The sequence below is a fragment of the Amblyraja radiata genome, chromosome 8 (genome assembly GCF_010909765.2).
Source record: "Amblyraja radiata isolate CabotCenter1 chromosome 8, sAmbRad1.1.pri, whole genome shotgun sequence".
Lineage (NCBI taxonomy): Eukaryota > Metazoa > Chordata > Chondrichthyes > Rajiformes > Rajidae > Amblyraja > Amblyraja radiata.
In genome coordinates, this window is record NC_045963.1 from 48740122 (window position 1) to 48763211 (window position 23090).

The 23090-nt window shown below is 45.4% G+C and overlaps 1 protein-coding gene across 3 annotated transcripts in view; it reads left to right on the forward strand.

Annotated features, from left to right (window-relative positions):
• crim1 (cysteine rich transmembrane BMP regulator 1) overlaps positions 1-23090 on the forward strand; it is a 202797-nt gene that overhangs the window by 90369 nt on the left and 89338 nt on the right. For all 3 annotated transcript variants that reach the window (XM_033025830.1, XM_033025832.1, XM_033025831.1), the window contains 3 exons: positions 6375-6617; positions 11433-11553; positions 12649-12770. In XM_033025830.1, the coding sequence (XP_032881721.1) occupies positions 6375-6617; positions 11433-11553; positions 12649-12770 (486 nt within the window). The remainder of the gene's footprint in view (positions 1-6374; positions 6618-11432; positions 11554-12648; positions 12771-23090) is intronic.

Genomic DNA, 23090 nt, shown 5'->3' on the forward strand with positions numbered 1-23090 from the left:
GGGCGATCAAAGCTCCCGCAGCCAGCAGTCGAAGCCCTCGCTTCGGGCGATCGAAGCTCCTGCAGCGTGGAGTTCCCGATGTCAGTCTCTGACCTGAGACCACGGGCTCCATGGTGTTAAAATCCGCAGGCACCTGCGGTAGAGCTCAGAGGTCGATGTAGATAATACATGTATATATGAGTGTGTGCGTGCAAATGTTTGTGTGCATGCAGGTGATGATGTGTATTAAGTGTAGTTGAGTGTGAGTGCATGTGCAAATGAGTGTATGCGTGTATGTATATATGTGTGCACATGAGATTACATGTATAAGTCGGTTGAACCTATGTGCTTGTGCATTTGTGTGTCTGCGTGCACATCCATAAATGTGCCTGTCTGATTGTACAAAGTCCTAAACCTGGTCTTTTTCAGAAATAATCACAACCCAGTTCCATTTTAATCTCCCTCCTTCCTAAAGGCACAACCAATGGCAAAGGGAATTGAGTTCCCTACAATGTTGCTGATGATAAATTGTGTGTTGAAGGGAAGAAGCAGATCAACATTAAAGTGGCATTAAAATATTTGAGGATGCACTGATCAGAAATTGCAATTTCTCCCTTGAGAGAAAGCTGGTTGGCAATTGGATTCCCATATGGCTAGATGTCCCTTAACTTATATCATTTAATTAAATATCCTTGTTTAATATGTTGCAGTAACTTTAAGCTATGGGTTATCATTTTAAAAACTCTGAAATCAGTCTAATCAATTCCTTTTTTTAAAGACAGAAAGCTTGTACTGAAACCAATTACTGCGCTCTGTTGGCTGGGTTCATTTTCCAATTGCCTGGTTTTTAAAGTAGAAAGTGATTGACAATATACCAAAGGTTAATTGCCCTAAATTTACACACAGAATGCTTAATCGTCTCAAATGTCAGTGCTTTGATCAATACAAAGATGATGAAAGTGAAAAGGAATATGAGGTCTTTGTCAGTGGTCCTACTAATGCTATTTGAACTGAAGAGCTAACTGTGTCTGTGGGTTCAGTGTTGCTTCATTGTTTTCTCTTGTACACAAGACAGGACAGATACATTTCAGTCTGCTGCAGTTATAGGTAGTAGGAAGGCAATGGGGTGGGAAGGTGGATGAGAAGCAGCAGAATGTACAGCCTGAGGGAGTGGTGGATGCAAGTCTTTTCAGAAGAATAATTGAATTGACGGGGCATAGAAGGCTATGGATCAAAAGATGATAAATTGAGTTGGAATAGATAGATACTTGATGCTCAGCATAGACATGGTGGGCCAAAGGATTTCTGTGCTGGATGTTTCTATAATTCCACGAAACAGTGTTAAGAGCCAAAGGCTTGAAATGCCCATGTTACGCCAGTTCCCTCTGTCAGTGGTGCCACCCATCATACTCTACTGGTGCTAAACAGAGGCCTGCAAGCAGTGTAGACAGCTGCAAAGTTCCAACTCCATTCTTCTGACAGGGAGGTTCAGGAGTAAATGCCAGGGATCCAGGAGTCGCTGTGACTGAGCCTCGTGCCCTTTGAGTACTGCTAATCCACAGTGCCCATAGACACTCTTAGCCACAGGAGGACCAGATTGTTACAGTGCCACTCTGCAATCAACACATGACACAGGTAGAAAGAGAAGGGGAAAAAGGATAGTGTGTTTCACATGGTCAAAGTATCTTTTAGGAGTTCCTCCCAATGGCATGATAATGTAGTATCTGTAATATAATGTAATGACCAAGTGTGATTCTTTGCCATACTGACATTGTATTGCACAATGGCCACTCACATTTATTATCTATCTATATTACTAAAAGTCTGTTCTTGACCTGTTTTGGCCTTCTGTGCTGCGATTTCCGAGAGAACGCCGCCACCTACGGCCGTCATTTTTGGCCACCTTGCTCGGAGCCCCCCTCCGCCGTATGTGTGCCGAGGATTTTTCCCGTCGATGAAAAATGACAGAGATATTAATGCTTTTACAAAATTACCCATTCTCTCTGCTGCTCCTGCTGGTGGGAGGGGGAGGGACTATAAAACCAGGAAGTGGTGTGCCCCAATCAGTCTCTACAACATGGAGGTCTGAGCTCTGAATGACTGAACAAATGTCTACACAGCTGTGAGTAAGTACCCTTAATTTGGTTTGAAAATGAAAATATGGTTATGGTTAGTTTGAGGGAAAAAAGCACTGCCTGCAAATGGTTGTTTGGGGGGTTTGGGTTGAGTAAAAAGGCATTCTCTCTCTCTCCCTATCCCTCTCTCTTTCTCTCTCTCTCCCCCCCTGTCTCTCTCCCTTTCTCTCTCTCCCCTCCTCTCCCCCTCCCCCCCCTCTCTCCTCTCCTCTCCCCCCCTCTCCTCTCTCCCCCCCTCACCTCTCTCCCCCCCTCACCTCTCTCCCCCCTCTCCTCCCCCATCTCCCCCCTCTCTCCTTTCCCCCTCTCTCCTCTTCCCCCATCTCCTCTCCCCCCCTCTCCTCTCTCCCCCCCTCTCCTCTCTCCCATCCCCCTCTCCTCCCCATCCTCTCCTCCCCCCCTCTCCTCACCCCCCCTCTCCTCTCCCCCCCCCCCCTCCTCTCCCCCCCCCCTCTCCTCTCTCCCCCCCTCTCCTCTCCCCCCTCTCCTCTCCCCCCTCTCCTCTCCCCCCCTCTCCTCTCCCCCCCCTCTCCTCTCCCCCCCTCTCTCCTCTAGCCTCTCCTCTCCCCCCCCTCTCCTCTCCCCATCTCTCCTCTCCCTCCCCCTCTCCTCTCCCCCCCTCTCCTCTCCCTCCCCCCTCCTCTCACCCTCTCTCCTCTCTCCTCTCACTCCCCTCCCCCCCCTCTCCCCCTCCCCCCTCTCCTCTTCCCCCCCCTCTCCTCTTCCCCCCCTCTCCTCTTCCCCCCTCCTTTCCCCCCCTCCTCTTCCCCCCCTCTCCTCTTCCCCCCCTCCCCTCCATCCCCTCCCTCCCTCCCCTAAACACCTTCCCCTCACACCCCCTACCATCTTCTCTCCACTGTCCCCCTCCCTGCTCTCCACCTCACCCCCTCACCCCCCTCTCAGCACCCCCTCTCTCTCCCCCTCAATCTCACCCTCTCTCTCTCCTCCCCTCTCTCTCTGTCTCTGCCCCTTCTCTCTTTGCCCTCACTCTCTATAGTTAGTGTGTGTGACGCTGCATGCCGCCTCCCCCCCCCCCCCCCACAACCACACATTGGGGGAACAGACCCAACGGGTCTGCACTTGGTCTAGTATTTACTATTTCCTTACAACATAGCCCTTATTGTCTATACCCGCTCTCAGAGCAATCCCTTATTTCCCCATAACCCATTTTTCCCTCACAAACCCATTAATTCCCCTCTAACTCTCCTACTACCCATTAGCATTGCATGGAATTTACAGCAGCCAATTAACTTACCAACTCGCTACCTTACAATGTGTGACAAAACTGGAGCACCTGAGGGGAATCTGGGACAGTCACAGAGAGAACACTTAAACTCCACACAGATAGCACTGGAAATTGGGATCAAAGCCTGGTTTGTGCAGCTGTGTGGCAGCAGGCCTGATAGCTGCATCACTGTGTCACACACAGTTTGGCCACAGTGCTGCTGGAATGTAGAAATACAGCCAAAAGCCTCAGCTGATCTATGAGGTGTGTGTGTATACAGAATAGATTCATCTGCAATAGACAAGTAGCCTGGCAGGCAGATTGGGGGATGTGAAACCGTGCCCTGGAGAATGAGCGGAGAGAAGGTAGCAGCAAGAGAAGCGTTTACAAGAAAATAAATTCTGTAACGTTTAGTTTGCTCTGAAGGTGACTGAAGGGACACAGCTCGGCTGCTGGAGATTTGAAATTCAAATAGCATTTGCTCGCTGCTGGTCACCAGAGTCTGGTACTTAAACTACAATAGGAGCATTTATGAAATGTGTGTTAGAATCCAATCTAAGTCAGTGTGAGAGGTGTCAGCTAGTAAGATAGGTTTTGGTCCCCTAATTTGAGGAAGGACATTCTTGCTATTGAGGGAGTGCAGTGTAGATTTACAAGGTTAATTCCCGGGATGGCGGGACTGTCATATGCTGAGAGAATGGAGCAGCTGGGCTTGTACACTCTGGAGTTTAGAAGGATGAGAGGGTATCTCATTGAAACATATAAGATTGTTAAGGGTTTGGACACGCTAGAGGCAGGAAACATTTTCCCGATGTTGGGGGAATCCAGAACCAGGGGCCACAGATTAAGAATAATGAGTAAGCCATTTAGAACGGAGACGAGGAAACGCTTTTTCTCACAGAGAGTGGTGAGTCTGTGAAATTCTCTGCCTCAGATGACGGTGGAGGAAGGTTCTCTGGAGGCTTTCAAGAGAGAGCTAGATAGGGCTCTTAAAAATAGCGGAATCTGGGGATATTGGGAGAATGCAGGAACGGGGTACTGATTGGGGATGATCAGCCATGATCACATTGAATGGCGGTGCTGGCTCGAAGGGCCGAATGGCCTACTCCTGCACCTATTGCCTATTGTTTATTGTTTTGTGGCCATTGTCCAGGGACACGTCCCACTGGGCTACATTGTTTGGCAAAGAGTGAAAGAACTGCACAGATGTCTACGTGATGTCTTCCAGGGCGGCAGTGATAGTGACCGGGTTAAGGACATCATTATGAAAAGTGCCAACCCATTTGTGGCTGTGACTAAGGACCAGGGTTGTACCACAGTGGAACCAAGCAGAGCTTTTCAATCTCACATATGAGGCTTTTGCGATTGTATGCCAGATGGACCCTGAAAAGGTCATGATGGAATTTCCAATCTTCTAGGTAGTAAGTTCTTTATAAATAGTGGCAAGATTGCTATTTGATTCTGTTGGTAAAGCTAGAGTGTAATTTCCTGCACAGGACAGCAACCAGTGCCCAGGATCAAGGGCCTGTAACAGCAGAGCAACGTTGGCAAGCCTCAGTTCCATAATGAGCTCCCACTTCGTTTTTCATGTTGGTTGTCCCATTTTCTTTTTTGCTCTTTTCAAGCTGCTGTACTTTGCAGATTCAGCCCATCTTGCCTCTGGCTTGTAATCTTTTTCCATTCTTCCTCTGTTCCCTGTTCCTCCCTCCTGAAGCCACCTCTTGGAATACAGCTTTGAGGGCTACTATGGATTTCTGGTAACACTATTCATTCACTGTGAGTGAAGGTGGCTGGCAAAGCTGCCATGTATTGCCCATCCCCCGTCACAGCAGCAGGGCCATTCCAGAGAATAGTTAAGACTAGCCTACTTTCCATGGGGCAATCATTGCATGGAGTCCAGGCTGAGCTATAAACATAAATGGGTTTGTGATGACAATCTACGTTTCACGAGCACCGTTATTTTCATGCCAGTGTTATTTAATTGTATGAGTTTAAATGTTCCCCAGTGCACTGACAGGATGGGATCACATGCCTGCACATCGTCAGTCCAGAACTCTGTAATCCTACTCCAGTAAACACAGCCAGTCCCAATCTTATTTTCGCTTAGTGTCGCACACATTTTCCCCAGACTGATCAGGAGGTGGGATCTTCTCTGCAACCTGTACCCGGATATCGCCCTCCCTCAGGCCAACTTGGGCCAATGGACCATGAGTCAGGGATCAATACAGAGCTGGGTATTTTCCTCCATTGTGCTAATAATTTAACTGCTACCCAAGATTAGGCCCCCATTACACTGCAATGCTTACTGGTTACGTCATGCCTCTCTCCCTTTCGTCCTCCCACATTCCCCATATCTGTATTACCCTGGCTTGCACTCAGCAACCTTCAAAGAAGGCAGATGTCAGATTCAAAAAATAAACAAAATATGTAACAGATAAAAGAAAGTTAAATCAAGAAAGAGATTGTGTTGCTGAGCATTGAACTGTAGCAGACACGTGGAGAACAGGAATAGTGTTGACCTCAGATTTGGCAACGCAAGAGATCAATGTTCAAAGCAAATAATTATCTGGGACTCCTATTTGCTCTCCGGCATTATTCCTAAGGATAGGAAGAGAAAGGGAGGTAGGAAGAATGGAGGGAAATAAGGAAGACGGAAGGCAAGGAAGTAAGAAAAATGAGAGGAAGGAAGAAAAGGGAAAGAATGGAAAGGTGCAATAAAGAAGAACATTAGAAATGATAGAAGGACAGAACATTACTGCAGAAAGATAGAGGATGACCTGGGTATAGGGTTGACAAGAAGATGGAGATCAGTAGTGCAGAATGAAATCCCAGCTGATCTTGTGGCTTAAGATCCTGAACTGGATGGATGGGGGGGTAGAGACCCATGTGGTGGTAGGATGAGCAGAGGGATGGGTGCAGAGAAACCAACAATAAAACAGCAGCCCAGACGACATGGTATCAACGCGCCAACACAGTGGGTCAAACAACTGTCTCTAACATCTGCCCTCCACCAACCTCCCTTATTTATTTTGCAGAAGAGAAGCCGGATTGCTCAAAAGCCAGATGTGAGGTCCAGTTCTCGCCTCGCTGTCCCGAGGATTCCATCCTGATCGAAGGCTATGCCCCACCCGGCGAGTGCTGCCCGCTCCCGAGCCGCTGCATGTGCAATCCAGCCGACTGCCTGAGGAAAGTCTGCCAGCCCGGATACCAGAGTATTCTGGTTTCCAAGGCTTCAGGAAAGCCAGGGGAATGCTGCGACCTCTATGAATGCAAGAAAGGTGAGGGGAAAATCCATTTCATCCTTTAGAGATTACTTGTTAAGAGTGACCTAGTCACACTGTTAGTTTTCCTCTTCCAGTTTCAGAAGAGGAGATGGTATTTCCCTGATGGCTAATCATAGGCACGCAGTCTCAGTGGCAACATGACCACACTTCAGTCAATGGACTTGGTGCAATCAAAAAGATAGTAAAGATCCAAGGGGTCGAATGGTCTTCTTGTTCTCAAATGTGGGCACTTTGATAATGGAAGGCTTTCTATGTAAGTTTGTCACCCTGTGTATATTCCACCAGCACTGAAAATCGACAAATCAAGCATATTTCTTGTTTTACAAAGGGCCATAACATGTGTCACATATATAAGGGGAATAATGGGGAGTATGACTTTTAAGATATGAAACATAGAACAAATACTACACTGCAGGAACAGCCCTTTAGCCCATGACAGCAACTTGGTTACATCTGCACACTTGAGAGGAATTATCACCTCCTTTCAACTCAGTTCCACTCAACATGCACATCATTCCTTTGGGGAAATTGTAACCTCTGTCAGGCTAAGAGGAGCAGTTTGAGTCTGATGATAAAAAATGTATGAAAGGTCAATCAATTATAACTGCTATTGTTATCAGGTTCAGTTAGCCCCTCCCATCTACCAGTGACTGGTATAGACAGAAACTCTGCCTTTCGTTCCCCTCTGTACATTTTCAAAGTGTAAGAAGTCTTTTTTAAGTTAGAATAACAATAATTTAACCCAAACCATCCAAGCAAGTTGCAACCTTGAAACTACAATCACCTGCAGCAATTCACCTCGGGTGTGCTTACCTCCAGTACTTAAGGGCCTGTCCCACGGCGATTTTTTCTAAGACTGCCGGCGTCATATCAGTATCGCCAAAAGATTTAGAACATTTGAAAGTCCAGCGGCGACAAAAAAAATGTTGCGACACTTGAAAAAACACCGCGTGTCATACGTCATCGCGCCGTGAATTTTTTCGGTGACCTGATACATCAGTCAATGATGTCGGCAGTCGCCGGAAAAATCGCCAAGTGGGACCGGCCCTTTAGGCTTCCCGAAAACCTCGACAAGCAGCGCTGCCATGTTGACGCCTTATGTTGCCTTGGAAAATTAAAATTCGACAGGAGGTCCTAGTGGGTTGCCAGGAAGTCGAAGGTTCTCGTAGGTTGTAGCCGGTGCTGACCAGTGAATTTCATTGGCTCATTGGGAAAAAAAAATTTAAGCAGTAGTTTTCCGAACCAAAGGTGTTTGGTGAGGTCTCCACTCCTTCTATCCCCTTCTTCCCCCTTCTTCCCCTTCTCCCCCCTTTCCCCCCCCCCTCCTCGTCCCCCTCTTTTAAAGGACTTACATGACCCTTCCCGTACACTGTGCTTTCACCGTCTTAATTACAGCACCAACCTTCCTGTTCATCACGGTGTGTGGCTGGACATTGGCTTTGCACCGTGTGATTTTCACTCAGACCGCGCTCCCCCCACTTGCCCTGGCCCCGCCTGCATAACGGACTGATGAAGAATGTGTGTGTGTTCCACTCTGACAGCCGCCGGTTTTTCAGGCGACTGCCGGCGACCTGACAGTTGCTGACAGTCGCCTGAAAAATTGCCTAAGTGGGACAGGCCCATAGAAATAAGAAAACACAGAGAACACATCTTTGCCATTGAGAAAGGGGAAACCCTCTGCAAGAGAAGTGACATGTCACGTGGAATCTCCATTGAATCCAAAACCTGCTTTGTTTCCCATTTCCTGTTCTACGCCCCTTTCCCTATTTTCTCAGCCCTTGCATTCCACCCAGCCCCCCTCCTCGGCCTGCATTTTGTCACCATGATTGTGTCTTGATTAAAAATAGCACTAATGAGGACATGAGTATTTTTAGGAGCAATTGGCCTATCCAAGCTCAACATCCCTTTTAAGTTCTGATTGAATCCAGCCTCCTGCCGAATGCGATAACATCCAAACCTGTGAGATCTGGGAGCAGTCCTTCGCTCATCAGCTGGCTTAAACTGCTGACAGCGGCATTTAGCAGATTACAAAATTAAATCCTCTGCACATCCAGGTGCTGTTTATTTTGCTGACGAGCCTCTAGTCTAGCCAATCCTGGAATTTCCCCACACCCGGTATAACACAAAGTAAGAAAACTGCTCAGTGACCAGTGTTCCTAATTTGTCAGCAACAGTGAAGGCATTGGAAGAAGCTCACTGGTTTTGTCATTGCAATTAGTTGACAAACTCCGCTGGCATCCCAAAGTGTTGCATCAACCAGAGATTCTCCACACCTCTCCTGGTGGCACAAATCCTGGAACACTCCCCAGTAGCATTGGGGGTATCTTCACTAGGAGCACTACAGTGCTTCAAGGTGGCTCACCAAACTGTGAGCCATCAACCAACTCACCAACTAAGTTAAGTGATTTGGTTGGTAACTCATTTGCCTTAGTTAACTAAGTGATTAAATAAATGCACATGGCCAAACGTTACACTCCCCCTGCCATACCTTCTCCCATTCACCGATCCTCTCTATATCCCAGATGCTATGCAACTTCTGGCTGCTTTATGATCCTGGCCTGAACTTCCACCCCACTGCATTATCCAACTCAAAGACAACAACATGCCTGGATGACATCCCCAACCTCAGCTCATCTCCTGCCAGAATGCTCATCCACATCTTCATCACCTGCAGATGTGATTCTTCCATTGCTCCCATGACTGGCCTTCTGCACTCCACTCTCCACACCATTCAACCAAACTGAAATCCTTCCTAGCTATGTCCTCTCCCACGCATTTCCTGCTCACCCATCATCCCACCGTTTGGCCACCTAGTTTTAGATATAGATTCAAGAGTCAAGAGTTTTTTTGTCATATCTCCCAAAATGGAACAATGACATTCTTAACTTGCAGAAACACAGCAGATATGTAAACATAGTACTTTGTAAACACCATAATAAACAAAAGTTCAGTATATGTTCACCACTTTCTGCAATCTTCTTTGTTCCTGGGTATTCAAGTTACTGAACCAGGCTGTGATGCAACCAGTCAATATGCTCTCTACTGCACACCTGTAGAAGTTTAAGAGAGCATTCATTGACATACTAAATCTCCTCATACTTCTAAAGAAGTGGAGGCATTGATGGGCTTTCTTTATGATTACATCCTGTGTTGGGTCCAGGACAGATCTTCAGAGATATGTAATCTCAGGAATTCACAGTTTTTAACTCTCTCCATCACGGTCCCATCGATGAAAACATGTTTGTGGATCATCGACCTTCCTCTTCCAAAGTCAACAATCAATTCCATGGTTTTACTGAGGTTGAGAGCAAGGTTGTTGTTCTGGCACCATTTTGTCAGTCGATCGATCTCCTTCCTATACTCCGACTCATCATCTGTAAATTGTCCAACAATGGTGATGTTAGTTTATTATCGTATACACCAGAATGCAATTACATTTCTTGTTCACATGAAGCTCACTCGCCCAGCATCTTGAGTTTAAACTTTGTCATTCATTATTACTAGTTGGCATCTCTCTTTGCAAGTCTCCACATCCCAGCATTCCCTTAAACCTCATCTCTCTGACCTCCTTCAGGCTCCTTTCAGATTCCTTTGACTCAGCTTGTGTCAACCACCACACTTCCTTTACTTCTGTTTTAGTTTAGTGTAGAGACACAGCATGTAGACAAGCCCTTCGGCCCACCGAGTCTACACCAAACATGGATCACCCATACACTAGTTCTATGTTATCCCACTTACGTATCCTGCACACTAAGTGCAATTTACAGAAACCAATTAACCTTCAAATGTGCTCGTCTTTGGAATTTGGGAGGAAATCGGAGCACCAGGAAAAAACCACATGGTCACAAGGCAAATGTGCAAACTCTGCACAGCCAGCACCCATAGTTAGGATCGAACCCGAGTCTCTTGCGCTGTGAGTCTGCAGCTCTATCGCTCTACTGCTGTACCACTGCATCGATTTTATTCTGATGAACACTATTAAGCAAAGTACCTTGGGTTGGTTCAGTGTTAACGGCATTAACTAAATGTAGTTGCTATTTTGGAATACTTGGGCTGAAGACATTTTACAATGCTTGCAAGTGAAAGCATTAGCATAGTCATGCAAAATCCACGTTGAGGTCTTTAAAACAGCACAGAAGAATTTTAAGTGAAACCATGAACACATTTGGTACTAGTATAGTGACACATGCTTTCAAACCTTGTTACATTCACAGAGCATTGTATCTGTTCAGGTTCAAGAAACTGACATTCATTTTGCCCTCATCCATCCGACAGCCACAGATATACAAGTAATTAAACACACACATGCGCACACACACCAGAGAAATACAGACACATGCACGAGCACACACTGATACATGCACACTCTCTCTCACACTCATTTACTTACTCACAAGCACGCAGATTTCAGTAACTATTAAAGTAAATGTAAAATCTCCATATAGGTAGAGGAGGATAGAGCTTCAGGATAGACCAAAGGAATCAATTACTGCGTGTGTGATGATAGGGGAGTCCCTCCAGTTCACTAAGCAGGGGTGTTGTGAATTCACACTCACTTGGGTTCCACTGATTTGGTGATAAATTCAGAGGCAGCGGACTGAGTGGGCTGAAGAGCCTGCTTCAGCGCCGTATCTCTCTACATTACTCTCCAACATCCTTAGTCTGTGAAGGAGAAATGAATGTCGAGGAGCCACGGAGCAGCAGTACACAACTGCTGCATGCACCCGAATGGGTTTACGCATGTATCTTGGTTGAGCAAAGAGTGGGGAGAATGTGGCCAATGTTGACGCTTTGTTTTGTCTCTTGTAGTCTACAATGTGGACTGCAGCATGGTGGATTGTCCTGCTAGCCAGCCAGTGGACTGCCCTCCCGACAGCCAGGAGACTCCGACCCGATTGACCACAGATGGCTGCTGCACTCTCCCGATACGGTGAGTCTGTCGGCGGTTGTGCTCGGTGAATGGACTCCCTTTCACCACCATCCACACACGAGCTACTCTTCAAATGTTACTTTGCTCTGTCGGGGGTGGTCTGACTTTCTCACATTTACCTAATCTGACCCAGATTCTCCCACCCGCCTGCATGCACGGGGCAATATACCGTGGCCAGTTAAACCATCAGCTTGCATGTCTTAGGGGTGTATGAGAAAGACAGAACACCTGGAAGAAACCTTCACAGTCACAGAGACAATGTGCAAACTCCACACAAACAGCATCGGTCAGGACCAAACCTAGTTGCTGGCACTGTGAGGCAGTAGCTCTACTGGCTGTAGTATGTATCATTCAGTACCATTCTGCAGCCATATGTTCAGCCGGTAGATTAATGTATAAAAATGATAGATTCTGTCAAACAATGGCAGGCATTGACATGGGTACTTAGCATGTTGGTTATTCACTCATTTAGATTATTGATCCATAGATGTGAATTCAAATCCCACCAATCTCCCAGGAAATTCAAATTAAATAATTCCAAAATAGAGAGTTGGTATCACCAAAAGTGGTGAATAGACTACAAGACTGCTGTCAAACCTCTCTGTTTTGCTTCTGCCCTTTTGGAAGTAAATCTGCTATCTTCACACACCTTCACAGCAGTGCCCTTTAATTGTCCTCTTAGTCCAAGAACAATGAGGATGGGCAGTAATGCTGGACTAGTCAGCCACAGCATAATCAATGAATGGATGATTGACATGCAGGGCCCAAGCTGGTGCCGGAGGCCTGTTTCAGAATGTGTATCCCTGGAGCTTTCCCCAGGCATTTTGTTAGATGAAAACATTGGAGGGGTGGGTACCAGGTAAGCATCTTCAAGCAAGTTTGAAAACAAAGTCCATCCCTTGAGCTTTTAGTCGAAAGGCCCAGACATAAGAAAACCAGGAGCTTTGGTTTGTATAGAAGACTCAGGCTTGAAAGGCCTGGTGGTAAAGAATGTTGCCTCGAACACATCGTTCGCGAGCCTGGGTTTCCTGCAAGACAGCTACAAGTCCTGGTGCATTCCTGCCTCTCAATAATTGTGTCTGATTTGTGTTCCAGGTGCAAGTGTTTGCTGGGAATCTGCCTGGTCCCAAAGTGCGAGATTGGAATGGTGCCACGGATCATCTCTCCCGGGGATGGCATGCCCGGCAACTGCTGCGATCGGTTTGAATGCATCAACGGTACGTACAGATTTAATACCAATGTCTTCAGAGCCTGCTGTACAAATGTTGACCCAAAATCTTCACTGCAGAGTGGCGAGTGGGGATACAGTGAAGGTCAGGGAAACAGCCAGAAGGAGAAACAGGGGTGTGGGGGAGGTCAGGAGCGAGGATGTTGTTGGTCTTCATTGATAATACTTTAGTCTAATTAAAAAATGAGTCTATATAGCATTTATGTTTATGTGTTTGGAGATGCTTTCAATGCTATTTTCAAGGTTTGATTGCCTTTGCAACAAAGTTGCTTTGAAACTTTTATTACTCCATTCAGATGCTCTGCCTGCTCCGATGTATCATTAATTTTGAAGAGTACGATAGGAAAAGCCAGTTGTTTGGGTTGCAAACCCTGCATTACCCCTTTTCCTCAGGATTTGCTTGGATTGTGGAAACAAGATGGTGGCCTTTTCAATTTTGTTTTCCCTCTGATTAAGGGTGAATTTCTTTGCTCATTTCGTGTGGTAAGAGACATCTCCTTGAACAGCTTCAGGTCTTGTGGTGAAGCTGCTGCAGCAGTTATGCTACAGGCTAACTCCACGGCAAAGGCTGAACATGAACAGGACATTTCATATTTCCCCACGATGTAACCATCAAGTTTCCAGATGGCGCAAAAGCGGGTGGTATTACAGATAGTGAAGATGGTTGTCAAAAATTGTAGCAGGATCTTGATCAGTTGGGAGGGTGGGCTGAGGAATGGTTGAGGGAATTTAATACAGAGAAATGTGAGGTATTGCATTTTGGGAGCACTAACATGGGCAGGAACTATACAGTGAATGGTAGGGTTCTGGGAGTGTTGTGAAGCAGAGGGATTTTGGAGTACGTGTATATAGTTCGATGAAAGTGGCATCATAGGTAGATAGGGTAGTCAAAAAGGTTTTTGGCACATTGGCCTTCATCAGTCAGAGTATTGAGTATAGAAGTTGGGAGGCCATGTTGCAGTTGGACAAGACATTGGTGAGACCGCATTTAGAGTATTGTGTTCAGTTATGTACACCGTGTTATAGGAAAGATGTTGTCAAGCTGTAAAGCGTGCAGTGAAGATTTATGAATATGTTGCCGGGACTCAAGGGCTTGAGCTATAGGGAGAGGTTGAGCAGGGAGAGGTTGAGCAGGGAGAGGTTGAGCAGGGAGAGGTTGAGCAGGCTAGGACTCTATTCCTTAGAATGCTGGAAGATGAGAGGTGATCTTGTAGAGGTGTACAAAATCATGAGAGGAATACAGTCTCTTGCCCAGAGTAGGGGAATTGAGAATCAGGGGACATAGGTTTAAGGTGAGGGGGGGGGAAATTTAACAGGAGCCTGAGCGGTAACATTTTCACACAAAGGGTGGTGGGTGTATGGAACAAGCAGCCAGAGGAGGTAGTTGAGGCAGGTATTATCAGAACGTTTAAGAAACATTTAGATAGGTACATGGATAGGACAGGTTTGGAGGGATATGGGCCAAATGCAGGCAGGTGGGACTAGTGTAGATAGGACATGTTGGTCGGTGTGGCCTGTTTCCACGCTGTAAGACTCCATTATGTAAAAGACCTAGCATCCCTTGGAATTTGTGATAGGTCAGAGAGCCATCCCATTCCCCTGTAATATTTCCTTGCTATCTATTCTCTTTACGTGCACATTCTCTAGTGCCCTTAGAATATAACCATATAACCATATAACAATTACAGCACGGAAACAGGCCATCTCGACCCCTCTAGTCCGTGCCGAACACATAGTCTCCCCTTACCTATTACCTGTATGCTGGGGGCTCTTTACAGTGGCCAAGTAACCTAACAACCCACACATCTTTGGGCTGTGGGGGTAACCTGAGCACCCAGAGGAAGCACAAACAATCTTGAGCAGAATTTGCAAACTACATGACCGCATTGGAAATCTGAATTGAATCCAGATCACTGGCGCTATGAGGCAGCAGATCTACCCAATGCACTGCTGTGCAGCTCATGGTTGTGTCCATTTGAGTGGAGGTTAAAAGCTGCATTGGAAAGAAGGCACTGGTAGTAGTGTAAGGACCCTCAAACAGTAGCTACTATGTGAGAAAGGATTCTAATGAACAAATAATGGGGCCTTGTAAAAAGAGCAGTACAATAATTATAGAAGATCTTAATCTTCATTTAGATTAAGTTCATCAAGTTAGAGAGGGTGGCGATAAGAATGAATTCATAGAGAAGATTTTTCTGGAGCAGTAGTTTGTCCAGCTAACCTTGCCCCTTTGACTTGGTCCTGGTAAAGGGATATGCAGCAGGTTTAACAAATGATCTCAGATTAGAAGATTCCATAGAAAATACTAATCATAAGTGATAGAATTTTGCATTCCATATGAGAAGGTAAAACTTGGGTCAGAAACAACAGTGTTCAGCTTAAATAGATGGAATTATACCAGCATGAGGACAGAGTTGGCAAAAGTAGACTGGACCAAGAGATTAACAGACAGGCAAAGAGCAGCAGACAGTCAAGGAAATAATCCATGACACACAGACTAAATGTATTTAGGTAAGGAGGGTAAGATTGTAAGGAAGAGATGGATGTTTTTTTAAGTATTTGTTAAAAGAGACAACATAGAGTTTGTTACCATCTCGATATCTCAGAGTTGGAGAGAGCTGTGTACCTAAATATAGATCAGGGGAAACTAGCTTTCACCACATCTGACAAGAGTTGAAGAGAGAGATCATTGTATCCGGGCAGTCTGTCGACACATAGACCAGGTGCAGTCAACCCTCTGCAATTGCTCACACTCACCATGCCAGCCAGGGTGCAGCCCTGTGTGCCACTTATCAGCATGGAGCAGCCAAGCTGCCTACCACATCCTGTTCGACACCAGCCCTCTCAGGTACCCTCTGTTCACTCTACACAAAACCATTCAGCAATTAGGTCACTTACACCATTTAATTGCTGCAGGAACACCAGTGGAGAGTTTCTGGCAGGTTGTGCGAACCGCATCAGGAAACAGGGGTTTGCACCAGGTTCCAGGCACAGCAACATTGCCAGCTAACCATCTCTATGGATAAAAGGTTATAATGACTCCTCTTCGTGCCAAATCCATGAACGCTCTCTCATTACTGGGAACACATCCAGAACACTAAGCAAGATACCTTTGTAATAATTATTACTGGGCGTGATAGCGTAAATGCAGGGATGATGCTTCCCTGAATAGGTTGGCAAGAGCCAGAGGTCACAGTATTAAAATAAAGAATAACCATTCAGGACTTGGGGCTGCAACTGTTTACCATATATATTAATGATTTGGAAGAGGGAATTAGGAGCAACACTAGCAAGTCTGCGGATGACACAAAGCTGGGTGGCAGTGTGAACTGTGAAGAGGATGTTAGGAGGTTGCAGGGTGACTTGGACAGGTTGAGTGAGTGGGCAGATGCAAGGCAGATGCAGTATAATATAGATAAATGTGAGGTTATCCACTTTGGCGGCAAAAACAAGGGGGCAGTTTATTATCTCAATGGGGTTAGGTTGGGTAAGGGGGAGGTGCAGCGAGACCTGGGTGTCCTTGTACACAAGTTACTGAAAGTTGGCGTGCAGGTACAGCAGGCAGTGAAGAAAGCTAATGGAATGTTGGCCTTCATAACAAGAGGATTTCAGTATAGGAGTAAAGAGGTTCTTCTGCAGTTGTATAGGGCTCTGGTAAGACCACATCTGGAGTATTGTGTACAGTTTTGGTCTCCTAATTTGAGGAAGGACATCCTTGTGATTGAGGCAGTACAGCGTAGGTTCAAGAGATTGATCCCTGGGATGGCGGGACTGTCATATGAGGAAAGATTGAAAAGACTAAGCCTGTATTCACTGGAGTTTAAAAGGATGAGGGGGATCTTATAGAAACATATAAAATTATAAAAGGACTTGACAAGCTAGATGCAGGAAAAATGTTCGTAATGTTGGGCGAGTCCAGAATCAGGGGCCACAGTCTTAGAATAAAGGGGAGGTCATTTAAGACTGAGGTGAGAAAAAACCTTTTCACCCAGAGAGTTGTGAATGTGTGGAATTCCCTGCCACATAGGGCAGTGGAGGCCAAATCACTGGATGGATTTAATAGAGAGGTAGATAGAGCTCTAGGGGCTAGTAGAATCGAGGGATATGGGGAGAAGGCAGGCACTGGTTATTGATTGGGGACGATCAGCCATGATCACAATGAATGGCGGTGCTGGCTCGAAGGGCCGAATGGCCTCCTCCTGCACCTATTTTCTATGTTTCTATGACTCGGATCAGAAGAAATGCCTTCACCTGGAGGTCTGTGAATGTACCCAAGAAGGTTGTGCAGATTCAGTTGTTCAATATATTCATGATAGAGATTGATAGATTTTTCTGGATATGAAGCAAGTTATGGGATATGGTTAGTATATGGTTAGTGCAGAAGAGTGGCACTGAGGTAAGATTAGCCATTGAATGGTGAAACAGGCCCAAGTGGCCTGCTCCTGTTCTGTTTCTCCTGTTATTATGTACCATCTGACATGCACTGCAGATGATTGTCAGAAAGTTGGCAGAAAGTGTTTAAAGCCATGATCATTGTGACCAGAAATCCCCCATCTTCATGTCCTCCCTGAGCACTTGGATGGGAGGAAGCTCTTCCAAAGTTCTGGTGGTCTATTTATTCAGTCCAGTCTATTGATATAGATCATCCTAAGTGATAGTAGTAGAATTTGGCCATTCTGCCCATCATGGCTGATCTATCTCTCACTCGTAACCCCATTCTCCTGCCTTCTCCCCATAACCTCTGATGCCCGTACTAATCATCCTTTCGTAAACCAATGTAAGAATGCTCAATCTTGACATAAACATTCCGCACCTTGGCAGAACCTGTTCCTCCGTCACCCCAAGAAGATCTATGCGTAGCATTCAAATTCCCTACCACTTCTTCAACCAATAACTCAAAGAACAAGGTAACTACATAAGTCCTTGTTACCGAGTGAAGTTTCATATCGACTTATTTATGGAGATGGGGTGTAGAAAAACACGAATCGTACTGGAAAGAATGTATTTTGCAAAGTGTGAATGATACCTTGCCCATAACATTTATTATTGCTGTGGTGTTTCTAAACAGTCAACGTAGCAACACTGCCTCAGCAGGAGCTGGCTATTTAAATATAGCCCAATGTTTAAACCTTGCTGGAAACTAAATATAGAGACTGCTGTGCTCTGTCTCACTGAAATGTTTGGCCCAATGACAATCATGTCTGAAAGGATAAATTAATGCACTTGATAACAGCACAATTAACTTGCACTCCATGTACTGACATTTAGTCAAAACTGTTTAGTTCAGAGATACAGCGTGGAAACAGGCCCTTCGGCCCACCGAGTCCGCACTCACCAGCGATCCCCGTCCACTGATACTATCCTACATACTAGGGACAATTTAAAATTTCTACCAAAGCCAAATTAACCTGCAAGCCTGTACATCTTTTGGAATGTGGGAGGAAACCAGAGCATCCGGGGAAAACACACGTGGTCACAGGCAGAACATACAAACTCCGTGCAGACAACACCCGTAGTCAGGATCGAACCTGGGTCTCCGGCGTTGTAAGGCAGCAAATCTACCGCAGTGCCACCCAGAAAGAAAGTAGTTCTGAAGTATTTCAGCGTTTGAAACTCTCCACATCCTCTCATCACACCGTTCAATAATACAGAAGCAAAATATTGTAGAGGTGGAAATACTCAGCAGGTCTTGCAGCATTTGAAGAGAGAGAAACAGATCTGAGGGTGCTGTATTCAGCATATTTGAACAGCCTGTTCTTCTTATCGAGTCCACATCATAAGATTAGATTAGATATTGTTCAGCTAGAGCTAAACACACTTCTCGGCATCTGCATACAATTGCACCTTGTGCTTCTTGTGCATGGTGGTGGAAATAGAGCCGCGACGTGAACGCTCTTTCCTTGACCCCAACAACCTGTTAACTGCCTACAAATTTAAGAACAGAAGAAAAAGGGAGCAGGAGTATGTCTCAGCCCCTCAAGCCTACCCACCATTCAATATGATGACGGCTGATTTGCTTCTATACTAGTTCCAAGCCTTCAATAGGCTGCATGTGAAACGGAAAGCACAGTTCTGCTCTCGCCTGAAACTCTTATGGAGGGCACTGTATGTGCTTGTTCACTAGTTCATACTGAGGTGTTGTCTTTCCAAAAGATTATAAAAATCCCCAAACTTCAGATGGTGGAAATCTAAAATCAAAATAGAAAATGTTGGATATACTAGGTTGCACAGTAATGCAGCAGTAGAGTTTCTGCTTTACAGTGCCAGAGATCCGGGTTCGATCCTGACCTCGGGTGCAGTCAGCATGGAGTTTATCCGTTCTCCCTATGACTATGTGGGTTTACTCCGGTCCTCCGGTTTCCCTTGTGAATAAGTTTGTGAATAAGTTTAAGTTTATTGGCCAAGTTTGTTCACATACAAGGAATCTGCCTTGGTGCTCTGCTCACAAGTGACAACATTAAGAATGACACATAAAACATTAAACATTAATAATAAAACATTATCGATTAAACATGTGAATTAAATAAAATACCAGAGCTAAGGGAGGAAGATTTTTGGTTATTGAGTAGAGCTACAACTCGTGGAAAAAAGCTGTTTTTATGTCTGGTTGTGGCAGCTTTGATAGTCCGGAGTCGCCTTCCAAGGGGAAGTGATTCAAAGTTCCTCCCACATTCCAAAGACTTGCAGGTTTGTAAATTCTGTAAATTGTCCCTCGTGTGTAGGAGATAACAAATGTACAGGTGATCACTGGTTGACGCAAACACAGTGGGCTGATGGACCCATTTCCACACCGTATTCCTAAACTAAATTAAAGATCAGACAGCATCTATGGAAAGATAAACAGTGTCAATGTTTCAGGTTGAAGTCCCTTCCACAGAATTGTTAACCCGGTTTATTTCCACAGCTGCTGTCTGACCTGATGAGTGTTTCAACATTTTTGTTTCTTTATTAAACCTGGAATGTTTCCTGTGACTTTCTTGCTCCATGGACGCTGCCATACCTACTAGGTATTTTGGCATTTTCTGTTTGATTTCACAGCCAGTCACTCTCATGCCTAAGGGTAGGGGGCAGTCTAGGTGGTCAGAAGTACATCAACGAGATGCATTGAGTGGGAAAGCCATTAAAGACACGCAGCTTACTTCATTCAGAACCTCACACATTCATGAGATATGCTTCATATATCTCTTTAAAGGGTTAACAACACTAACAACATATCAGTCAGTGGCGAGAACTTGTTTAGCATTCTTCATCTGAAATTGCCAACATGTTTCCTGTGTGTCATGTATCAGAAACTTCCAGTGAAATCCAATGAGGAATGGCAAGTTTGGTGGGTACAAAGCTGATGTAATGTCCGAGTATTAATGATCAGTCTGTGTTGTTCCAGGCAGGAACAAAGGGTAGGGAGAGAATTGCACCTTTGCAGACCATTGTGAGAGATTATCTCAACTCAAAAGTATTTGCTACCATTGGTCTTTTCATGGCAGGGCTCTTTCTGAGAGGGTGGGGGAATAATTGCCAGTTAAAGCTAATCATGATTCCCCAACATAACCATGTGCCCTGCAGAATTAGAGCAACAAAACAATAATTCTGTTTCGTCTGCAGGAAAAGCAACTTATTTTTAAAAGCTGATGTAAGCCATTCCCATTGACAACTACCAATTTATATTTTGGTTTGTTGCCAACCCATGTATAAGTTGTCTCTATATTTGTCTGCTGTCTGTAATGGAATATATTCTACCCACAAGACATTTTTATCTGTTTGATTTTGAACAGGTGTACAGTCTGTTGCTTAACTGCAGTAAACACACACACTCACACACTTACAGATATTGACACAGGCATGCAGTATACTCAAGTCAAGATTTTTATCATACAAGTACGCTGAGGTACAGATACAATGGAAATCGTGCTTGTAACAACATTACATGAACATAGACTCAGACAACACACAAAAACATAAATTGTAAAAAGAAAACGACTGAGCAAAATACAAGAAATGTGCAAAACTACACTTGAATCTACAGACAACCTCTTGCACTACCATGTCAGTTGAAGAGATGGTCCATGGCATTCAATTGTCGATGTAAGATTAGGGTCGTACCAGTTTAAGAACGTGATAGTTGTGAAAAGTTGTCGTTCCTGCCGTTGTCGTTCGAAGTATGGAACTTCGGGCTTTTTACCTCCTGCCTGACCTCAATGACGGCACGGTAGTGCAGCAGAAGAGTTGCTGCTTTACATCGCCAGAGACAGGGTTGGATCTGAGCTATGAGTGCTTGTCTGTGCGGAGTTTGTACGTTCTCCCCATGACCTGCGTGGGTTTTCTCTGAGAACGTCCGTTTCCTCCCACAGTCCAATCCTACAGGTTTGTAGGTTAATTGGCTTGGTATAAATGCCAAAACTGTCCCTAATGTAGGAAAGTGTTAATGTGCTGGGATTACTGGTGGGTGTAGACTCGGTGGGCCGAAGGGACAATTTCTGCGCTGTATCTCCAAACTAAACTAAACTGACAGCTGCAACGAGAAGGCGGCTGTACCTGGTTGAGTGGGGATCGTAGATGATAAATACCCTCTGTATGTAGATGCTTTCAGATGTCACCATGATGGACCAAGCTAAGTCCAATGCTCTCTGCAGCCTCTTACATTAAAATTGTCGTCCAAGGCAATGATGCAAACAATCGAGATGCTTTCTACGGTGCATCAGTAGAGTTTTGTTAGCCTATTCAGTAACATGCTGAATCTCTTTAAACATCTAAGAAAGTAGAGGCACTGCATGCCTTCTCCGTAATTGAATCTAAGTGCTGGGCCTAGGACAGGTCAACTGGGATGTTAACGTCCAGGAATTTGTAGCTGCTAACTCTGTCCACTGCCGACACACCAGTGAAAACTTGCACGTGGTCTCCTGACCTCCCTTTTTGAAGTCCACAGTTAATTCCTTGCTGACCCTGGCATGAAGTGTACTGACAAATGCTGATTGACACGTCTGCACCTAATTCACATTCAGGGAGATGTTCAAGTAAAAGTGCACTGTGGTCACTTTTGTGTGTTGTATTCCACATCTGAAAATTTGTTCCAGGATTTCCGTGAGGCTGAAGATAGACACATAAAGCTGGAGTAACTCAGCGGGTCAGACAGCATCTCTGGAGAAAAGGAATAGGTGACGTTTTAGACAATAGACAATAGGTGCAGGAGTAGGCCATTTGGCCCTTCGAGCCAGCACCGCTATTCAATCATCCACAATCAGTACCCTGTTCCTGCCTTCTCCCCATATCCCCTGACTCCGCTCATTTTAAGAGCCCTATCTAGCTCTCTCTTGAAAGCATCCAGAGAACCTGCCTCCACCGCCCTCTGAGGCAGAGAATTCCACAGACTCACCACTCTCTGTGAGAAAAAGTGTTTCCTCGTCTCCGTTCTAAATGGCTTATTCCTTATTCTTAAACTGTGGCCCCTGGTTCTGGACTCCCCCAACATCGGGAACATGTTTCCTGTCTCTAGCGTGTCCAAGCCCTTAACAATCTTATATGTTTCAAAGAGAATCCCTCTCATCCTTCCAAACTCCAGAGTGTACAAGCCCAGCTGCTCCATTCTCTCAGCATATGACAGTCCCGCCATCCCGGGAATTAATCTTGTAAACCTACGCTGCACTCCCTCAGTAGCAAGAATGTCCATCCTCCAGGTGTGGTCTCTCTGGGGCTCTGTACAACTGCAGAAGGACCTCTTTGCTCCTATATTCGATTCCTCTTGTTATAAAGGCCAACATGCCATTCGCTTTCTTCATTGCCTGCTGTACCTGCATGCTGACTTTCATAGACTGATGTACAAGGACCTCCAGATCCCGTTGTACTCCCCTTTTCCCAACTTGACGCCAGTAATCTGCCTTCCTGTTTTTGCTACCAAAGTGGATAACCTCACATTTATCCGCTTTAAACTTCATCTGCCATGCATCTGCCCACTGCCCCAACCTGTCCAAGTCACCCTGCATTCTCATAGCATCCTCCTCACAGTTCACACTGCCACCCAGCTTTGTGTCATCTGTAAATTTGCTAATGTTACTTTCAATCCCTTCATCTAAATCATTGATGTATATTATAAATAGCTGCGGTCGCAGCACCGAGCCTTGCGGTACCCCACTAGTCACTGCCTGCCATTCTGAAAGGGACCTGTTAATCCCTACTCTTTGTTTCCTGTCTGCCAACCACTTCTCTATCCATGTCAGCACTCTACCCCCAATACCATGTTCCATAATTTTGCCCACTAATCTCCGATGTGGGACCTTATCAAATGCTTTCTGAAAGTCCAGGTACACTACATCCA